This window comes from Monodelphis domestica, chromosome 4, assembly GCF_027887165.1.
Source record: "Monodelphis domestica isolate mMonDom1 chromosome 4, mMonDom1.pri, whole genome shotgun sequence".
Classification (NCBI taxonomy): Eukaryota; Metazoa; Chordata; class Mammalia; order Didelphimorphia; family Didelphidae; genus Monodelphis; species Monodelphis domestica.
In genome coordinates, this window is record NC_077230.1 from 354,773,325 (window position 1) to 354,783,224 (window position 9,900).

Consider the following 9,900-nt stretch of genomic DNA (forward strand, 5'->3'; position numbering starts at 1 on the left):
GACATCCAAAGGAACGGGGTCCACAAAGGACTCTGGAAGCTTGAGAATGTGTATAATGCATCTCAGTGATGCAGAGGCTCACTCAAGTTGGTTTTTGGTCATGACAATGATCTTTTTATTGATAATTATCACAACCCATTCTTATTCTTGAATCCCATGAAATTCCCAACAGAAAAGCTACTGAGTGTTCAGTTGAAGGTTTCCTATCTCTTGAGCTTTCCTTCCACATTCTATGGACACCATTTATTAAAATACAATCCCAAAGATTATTTTACTACATTATCATAAGACTATTAATATCAAATGAGACATGTTAGAGATGATCACCTAAAGGATTTGTCACTGACAGAAAGGATATCTCATTCAGAGTCTAAATGGAATCTCGAATCATCATGAGGTCCTCTAGATACTCCTGTCTACAGGTGATATTGGGCTGATTTCTCCAGAATCCTAAAGGAGTGCCTCAGTGAAAACCTTTGTCACTCAAAAGATTGCCTCTTATAATGTCCATGTTCAATGGTGGTGCTGGTGCTGGTGGTAATGAAGATGGCCAGAATTCAAAATCCCATTTTCATCATGTTGTAAAGCTTAGAAAGTTCTCCCATTGAAAGAATTTTGTGATTTAGATAGGGTAGGTACCACTTTACATTTTATATAAAAGAAAATTATAACCACATCAATGAAATGGATGATTCTCATCAGCCAACACATCAAAAGTGAAAGCTGGAATTCAATCCCACTTATTCTTATTCCAAGCCACATGCATTTTTCCCTTAAAAAGAAAAAGATAAACTTTTAAATTTGGTTTAATTATAATTATCTGTTTTGGTTTTTTATGGTCACTCATATCTTTGTTTTATTTAAAATTCCACCTATTTACATGAATGTAATAGAATATTATTGTGTTTTGAGAAACAAATGAATATGATGAATACTGAGATGTCCAGGAATACATATCAAAACTGAACCAATGTGAAGTCAGAAGAACCAGTAGCAAAATATACAGGCTACAAAAATGTAAACAGATCATGATGACAGTAAATCACAAATAATGCTGTGTAATTGTGACCAAGCTTGAATGTAATGAAGAGACATAAAGATGAACACTCTATCATTCTTTTTGTAGATGTGGAGAATTTTGTGAATGGAATAATACATGTAATGTACAATCTGGTTGATATGTTTATTAGTTTTGCTCAACATTTTCTTTTCTTTTCTTTTTTCACCTTTGCTCTAAAGGATTGTTCTCTAGTAGGGGGAGATGGAGAGATATATTAGGATATGTAAATTATATGAACACAAAAGAATTCAGTAAATATTTTTAATAAAAATAGCTAGAATTTATGTGGTGTTTTTATAATTTGCAAAATGCTTTAAAAATATTATCTAATTATGAAGATATCTTCACAACAAACCTGGGAGATGTGTGCTAAACTCTCCATTTCATAGATAAGAAAATCGAGATTGAAAGAGGCTAGGATCAATTTATGTAATATGAATCTTATAAATATCTAGTAATATTAACTCTAAAATATTTTATGCATTTCATAGTTCTTTTGAGTGCAATTTCTTGATCTTTCCTTCCTGTTTTGTTAATACAATGTAGAAATGCAAATAAATCTGTGAATTTATTTTTATCTTGATATTCTGCTGATTGTATCAATTGTGTCAATTAGTGTTTTTAGTGATTATCTAGGACTTTCTAGTATCAAGCTCCTTTTATCCATTTGGCCACTATGTGTTCATGAGAGCTTCTGTTTCTTTTGTATTTGTTCTTCCCTGGTCTTAGGTGAATGAGTATGCTGAAATGAATTTTTCCATGGAGTTATTTTATGAATTTGCTGGATCTTGATGTTCAATTTAAAGGTCTCAGTCGGAATCAAAATCTATCATAGTGGTAGTGGCCAATGAGAAAAAAGTACCTGCAGAAAGATAAAGAAAGCCCATCAGAACTTTGAGAGACTGTGATTCTTTTACAATGGAGAGAAATGCCTTCTACAGACACTAGAAATTTACTAATTAGTATAGTTTAGCAAAACTTAACACCCAAGACAATTTCATGAAGAAAGACTAACAGGGTCAGAAGTAAGGAGATTCTCCTTGGCCATACATGTTATTTATATATGCCTTATTATTATTGTATTTTAAGTTAGAACTCATTCTTCCCAGGGGCCTTTTGCATACAAGGGGATTGTACCAAGTTTGGGAATAATTATTTTGTAACTATTGTTCTTACTATATGTGTTAAGTAAATCCTTTCTGTAAAAATGTGAGAGTTTAACTGGTTGATTAATACTACAAAGTACACTGGTGAGGACTGAGAACATAAAGGAGTAGAAAACCTAAACACTCAGGATTATTCTTAGACTCATTAGGAAAGAAAATGAAGAATCCAAACTATGAGTATGAATGTCTAGGAAATAATATCAGTACAGTTTTATAATCATTTTATTTTTTGCAAATAATTCTGTACTTTTAAGATTGATTGTCCTTAGAATGTAACATTTATTTCCTGTGTCTTTGCAAAATTTGTTGTTTGATGTTAATTGTAAGGTTTGACTTGGATGTTTTTTGATGAACCTAGAATTCATGTTGGTGCACTATACATTTTCTAGAGCTATATTTTGTTCTTTACAAAATGTTTGGACAAATTTCCAGTATGGTTTCCTAAAAGATGTCATTTTTATTTTTCTGGAAGACTTTTGACATTGGTGCTATCTCTTATCACCTGATCTTCAAACAAGTTTTGGAAAAGGAAGTACCAGAAGCATAAGTCTAATGAGGAAATAGTTGTTGGGCTTTTTTGCAAAATTACTTTGGGTGGGTTCCTTCAATTTTCCCCTTCCTGTCATTATTATTGTTGTTCTCTTTGGGGTCATTCTACTCATGATATTCTTATCGAATAAAGGAATAAATGTAGCTTTAAATTATACTGTATTTAAATCATTCTGAACTGGTTGAGTGAAAATCTCAAAGAAAAGTCATCACAACATCAGTTTTGAAGGAATTTTCTAGTAGCATTATGAAATAATTATGCTTTATTATGTTCTACTTAATATTCTTATCAAATGTGGATAAAAATACAAGTGATATTCCTTTCAAATTCACAGACATTCATCCACTTAGGTCAGTGGAAATGGAGTCAAAATATAAAGATATCAGGATAATCTAAGACATTGAACTAAATAGAATAAGATGAATTTAATTTAAAAAATAACTATAGAGTCTATTATTTGGGTCAAAGAAAACCCTTCACAATTGGATGATGGAAAAAGAATATATGTCTATCAATATGTGTGTGAATGCATGTAAAATATGCATCAGTTCATCTAAGAAAAATATTTAGGAGGTGTCAGTGTAATGGAAGCTCAGCAAAAAGCAAAAGTGCAGCATAGCAACCAATAAAGTCAATGTGATAATAGGCTACATAAAAAAGAGCCAGGTTTAGGATAGTTCTGGGAGCTTTGCTCTTCTTGGAATATATATATACAATATTGTTTTTAGTTCTCAATGCCACCATTTTGGAAAAAATGTTAGAAGGGTCATGAGGATGGTAAAGTCCATTTAGGTCATATCATAAAACGATTGGTTGAAGAAAGTATGTTTTAATCTTTCAGAAGTGGTTATATGGGAATGCAATAGCTTTCTTCAAATCTTTGTACTGAATTGGCAAGTGGAAGAAGGATTAGATATTTTCTAATTCATCCTAGAGGGCAGAGCTAGAAGTAAGGGACTAAAGTTTCAGAGTCAGGTTTTGGCTTGTTGCAGGGAAAAAATGCTTAAAATAAGTATGCAAATATAGAGTGGTTCAGGGGATAGAATGGTCCCTTATATAGATCTTTAAGTAGAAGCACTGGTTGTTTGTTCTTCATTTCAAAGAGGACCAATGACATCATAGGGTAATGTTTTGTCTTGTTTGATGAATTGAATTTAAGCAAGCAGAGTTTTCAGACTCATTCTCTCTTTCAGAGTCATCCAAAGTCAAATGACAAGACAAAAGTCAAGACAACTAGCAGCGGCCCAAGATACAGTAAACAGCCTTGGTATCATTGCTGTCTGATCAAGCTCTAAGCATTCTGTGTCAAGGAAGTTTATCCCCTCCCCTTCCTGAGGAGCTTTACCTGTCTATCAAATATTCCTGACATACCACAGTTGTGCCAAGTTTTGCCTTGGTCAATGTTCTGTATGTCAATAAAGGTCAAGGTTTGGGGCTTCTTGGAGGAGAATGTAGAGAGAATGGGGGAGAACCAAGAAGAGAACAGAGCAGGCAGGTGGGGGGGGGGAGAGAGAAGAGACATGAAGGCTAGAGGCCACACGGTCAAGTTACTTAGGAATGATTGTCTACCCTCCTAATAAACTACATAAAATATATATCTGGGTAGAAATATTATTCTAATTCTTATAATTCCATATCACCTTCTTCAGTCACCTCCATGGCCATTGGAACAAATTACTCTTATCTGCCCACTCCCTCAAGGGGAGTCTTCATATGCTTGGAGTAGATATGCCCCTAACTCATTAAAGGATTTGAGGCCTATTTTATCCATTGCTTTGTCTAGTTACTCAAGGAGTACATATTGATATCATCACTACTGTGCTTTCCATAGCTTCTCTCAGGTTAGAACTCTCCATTTTTGATTCTGTATTTAGTCATAAAATATTATTTCAATGGAGTAGCAGGGCTTATAGTATGTTATTGTTCAGTTGCATTTAATTCTTCATGACTCCATTCAGAGTTTTCTCAGCTAAGATCCTTGAGTGCTTTCCTTCTCCAGTTCATTTTACAGATGAGCAATGGAAGCAAACATGCTTAACTGATTTTTCCAGGGTTACATAGCTAGTAAGTGTTTGGTGTCTTTGTAGTTTGGTGTCTTGTAGTTATATGAAAGAAATAACTTTAAAATTGCAAGTTGTTAGTTTAGGAAGAAATTATGAGGTGACTAGGGGATTATCTTTAAAAATATAAAAGTCTATCAGAACTATACCTTTCTACATTTTTTGCTGATGTATAAAAATAAGGGATATGTTGCTCATAGTATATCCAGAGTATTTTAAGGTAATACTGAATAGAGTATGTTAAATCATATTAAGGCATCATAGCTATCCAGTGGACTGATGAATTTGAGAGTAGATCAAATTCTGATGTGTTTATTTTCTTTTGAAATCCATGATCTCATCATTAAAAATAATCTTCTATCAGTATTATTTCCTCATCTAATTAATTTTAATGAAGGCTGTTTTCCATTACAGAACCTGAAACTCCACTTCTCTGAAACATCCCTGTGGGACAGAACCAAGGGACCATTTAAAATCAAAGATTAGGAGACCCCAGAAGCAAGGCTATGGAAGGAGAATTTGTTAACTTTATATTCTCTGAGTTTATTTCAACCATGAACACAGAGAAGCTGTACCAGTTTGAATCTAAACTCATCTTCTCCACACTCCCAGAAGTTTCAGGTATTTGAAATAATGCTAGGAAAAAAAAAGGATAATTGAGTATGACTTCAGAACTACATCCCTTGGAAGATAATAGGAAAATGAATATTCATTGAGGTCTCAGAAATGCCTGTTTTGAAAGGTCCCACTTGAGGGAAAAATGGTAAAGAAAAAAGAAAGAAGAGGATGGGAACATGGAAGGCAAAAGAGATGAGGGAGATATGGGAGAAGACAGGAGAGAGATAAAACAGCAATGGAGAGAGAGAAGAGAGACAGAGAGAGGGGAGGGATAGCTAGAAACAGAGTTAGACTGACATAGATGATTCAGAGAGAGAGACAGAGACAGAAATACAGAGACAGAGAAGAGGCAGGTAGATAGATGCAGACACAGAGACAGGGAAAGAAAGACAAATACAGAGGGACAGATGGACAAGGAGATAGAAACAGAAAGACAATGTCAAGAAGCAAGAGACAATGATTGAGTCATATCTGCATCTGCAGACTAGGAGAATACTTTTTTATAATGAACCTGTTTTTCCATTCCCTCCTTCCTATTCACTGTCAACTGTAGTTAAACTTCTGAAAATGCTTAGTATTTGTGGAAAAGATCCACCTAATCCAACACCAACTCTAGCTCTTCTCAGGTATTCATAGTATCAAAGACATTGAGTTGGAACAGTAAGCATTACAGGCTGAAAATAGAATTAAATTGTTGCATTCTCTTTCCCAGGTAATATTAGGCAGGGATACACAGTCACAGTGAGGTCAGAACATAGGCAGAAGTAATAGAAAAGGGGCAAAGAAAAACATACTGTCACATTTAAAGTTTGGAAACAAAAGATGATGACTTCGGTTTTGCAATATTATATTAGGGAACTGACAATGTGGGTATTGTGCTATCTAACATACTGTTCATCAGCAAAAAAACACAGTTTATTTTTAGATTAATAATCCTCTGGAAGGAGTTATTAAAATCACAGATCTAGTTCCCAACTTTGTTCTTCTAGGGATGTACATGATGGAGTCATACAATTCTAGAAACTCTGAGGAATTAAAATTCAAAGTCACCTAGCAATCAGTAGAGAGGTATATGATAGGTTTAGTTAGGCTGCAGTCCATTAGTAACGAAAAATGTATAGAAACAGAGATGATGTTGTCATCAGAAGAATGTTTAACCAGAAAAAATGGATTTGTTACATTAAAAGATCCAGGGAAAATCTAAGGACTGACATATGCTCAACTAATACCTATACAACATTAGGAAAACTGGAAGAAGACACCTAGTACCTTGTGTTGACACCCTAGGAAGTATTTATGGACAAAAGTTTTACAAGATGGACAAGTGTAAGTAGGTTTATTCTACATCATTGAAAGAAATACTTACAATAGTGTGATAGCAGAAAACAGAAGTATTGAGGCTTAATATTCTTTGGGAAAGATGCAAAGTAGAAAAGTTAATATACCTCTCCATGCTTGAGTTATGGTATACAAAAGGGAGACTGAGACATAATTCATACAAAAGCAATTTCATTTGACTGCATAAAAATGCATTCAAAGATCAGGAAAGAGTTTTTTGTGTTACCAGAAAACAGTTGTCTTTTAAGCTTTAAGAATGTGTGTAAAAAAAATATTTTTCCTAATTTCTCTTTGCTCAGAAGCTTCTGAATTACTTGGCATATTATAGCCAATTTGGATTCCTATTTTTTACTGAGCTATATTATGATTTTAGTGTGTGTCAAGGGAGATTTACAATAACATATGGAAAGAAAATGATGGTTTATATATTCCCTACTGGATACATTTGTTACAGAATCCTTATTAATTTGTTTTTACATCCATTTTTATCTGTAATATTTTCTTGTATCATCTCCTTCCTACCCCTAAAGCATTCCTACTCCTTTGTGAAAATTATAGGGGACTCCAAAATTTAGCATTCATACAGAGCATATGTCAAGACTTTTTCTTCCCACATACTGAAATTGCTTTGTGGGGGGAAGAATCTAAGACCTAATAACATACAATTTTACCAGACATTTGCACAATGGAAAACACTTTCCACCTCCATGAGTTGTGCAACTGCATGTTGTCCCCATCCTCCAAATATACACCACAGAGGTCACTCTATTCATTTTGGTACTCACACATACTGTAGAATTACCCACATTCACTCTTTTATTCTTATTTTCACATTAGAAACTAATCCCATTCTTGACAAATAATCAATACTTTTCCATGTTATAACTTCTTGTGCACAGGAACTTGTCCCCTAGCTATATATATATCCTGACCAGGATATTCTGGAGCCAGATCTAACCAGATTTTTCATTGTGAGCATTTACATATTGGAAATTGGCAATTGAGACAATTCTGAGCTTGGTTTATGGTTTTATTGATTGTCTAGACTTAAGAAAGTATTAATAGACAGGTTAAACTTAAAATGGTATATACAAACTTTTTCTGGAGAGCTTGATTACTAACCATTTACCAATACACCCATTTATTGTTCTATAAACATTGCTTGACTTCAGCAGTGCTGCAGCAGAAGGTTTGAAGAAGTAACGCATCATCTTATGACTATAGGAGGCTACTGTCAGTAGTAGTAATAGTTGTAGTAGTAGTAGTTCTAGTAATAGTAGTACTAGTACTAGTAGTAGTAGCAGTAGTGGTAGTAGCAGCAGCAGCAGAAGCAGTAGCAGCAGCAGCAATGGCAGTAGTAATTTCCACAATATCTTAAGGTCTGCAAAGTATTTTGCAGTCATTATCTAATTTGAGCCTCACAATGCTCTTAATCCTGCTCAATATTTTCTTAGTGTGGGGATACCTTACAATATATGGGCAGTGAAAAGTTATCTTCTTTCCTTCAGATTATAGCTATTCTAATAACAACTTCCATCAACATGAAAGGTTTATCAAACCAAAATTAAATTCATTGTTTCTTCTACATCCTTCTTGCTTTAAAATGGCCCTGCTGGATTAATATTTTCTCATACTTCTCTAAACACATGCAGAGGACTCTGATTTGCTCAACTATCCACATCCTCCCCCAATCCCAAACAGAGCTATAACTAACAACTAAGGCGTAAGAGCAACTAAATTAATGTAGAAAATTTCAAGAGACTTTAAGACTCTTTCTAGGGAAGCCAAAACTGTTGACGAAGTGGAGGGCAGAATGGTACAACTGACTATAGAGGATCTTCTCTGGGTGAAGCTACAAATGTGGGTAAGAGCATATCATTGAATTGCTTCAGACTTATAAGTTGGTAAATTCAGCTATTTCTAAACTGATGGTGTGCCCTCTACATTTTGGGATCAAAGGACAAACCACCATTGGCTAGTTATGACTCTTTTCCTTTCCTGATTCCTGCAAAAATATTGGGATTTCATAACTTTTTAATAGAATTAAAGACAAAATTACCTTGATTGTGATAAGTTTTTCTTAACTTTTCTTTCCTAGAAAGACAGCCTCCCTGCAAGCTGTAGATTTATTATATTACCAGAATGCAAGAGATCAACAGAACTACCCTGATGCCAACCTCCTTCATCCTAAATGGGATTCCAGGATTAGAGGACAAGCATGGTTGGATCTCCCTTCCATTCTGTTCCATGTACGTGGTAGCCATAGTAGGAAACTGTGGTCTCATCTACCTCATCTGCTATGAGGATACACTGCATCGACCTATGTACTATTTCTTGGCCATGCTCTCCTTGACTGATATTATTATCTGCACCACTACCCTCCCCAATGCATTCTGTATCTTCTGGTTCAATCTCAAAGTAATCAACTTCAATGCCTGTCTGGTACAGATGTTCTTTGTCCACACATTCACTGCAATGGAATCTGGGGTCCTCATGCTCATGGCTCTGGATCGATATGTGGCCATCTGCTACCCCCTAAGATATACTACTATTCTTACCAACTCTATCATCACCAAAGCTGGGATCATTACTTTATTTCGGAGTATGATGCTCATCATTCCCTTTCTTTTCCTGATCAAGAGGCTGCCCTACTGTCGTGGTAACACCATCTCCCACACTTATTGTGACCATATGTCTGTAGCTAAAGTTTCATGTGGTAACATCAAGATCAATGCTGTTTATGGTCTCATGGTTGCCCTCCTAATTGGAGGTTTTGACATCATGTGTATTACAGTCTCCTACACCATGATACTCCGGGCCGTTGTCAGCCTGTCATCAGCAGATGCTCGACAGAAAGCATTTGGGACATGCACAGCTCACATCTGTGCCATTGTCTTTTCATATACTCCTGCTTTCTTCTCCTTTTTTACCCATCGTTTTGGGGGCCATAGTATTTCCCCTTCAATCCATATCATTGTATCCAACCTCTACCTGGTCCTACCCCCAACTATGAACCCTATTGTTTATGGTGTGAAAACGAAGCAAATCCAAGAGTGTGTCCTAAGATTCTTTTCAAGATCCAAGAATAAATCTCATGGCATTTCATAG

At 35.1% G+C, this 9,900-nt stretch overlaps 1 protein-coding gene across 1 annotated transcript; it reads left to right on the forward strand.

Moving 5' to 3' along the window:
- The first annotated feature begins 8,934 nt into the window (after positions 1–8,934).
- On the forward strand, positions 8,935–9,900 carry LOC100617689 (olfactory receptor 52N4-like). Its single transcript, XM_056826170.1, has one exon. The coding sequence runs from the start codon at positions 8,935–8,937 to the stop codon at positions 9,898–9,900; it is 966 nt and encodes a 321-aa protein (XP_056682148.1).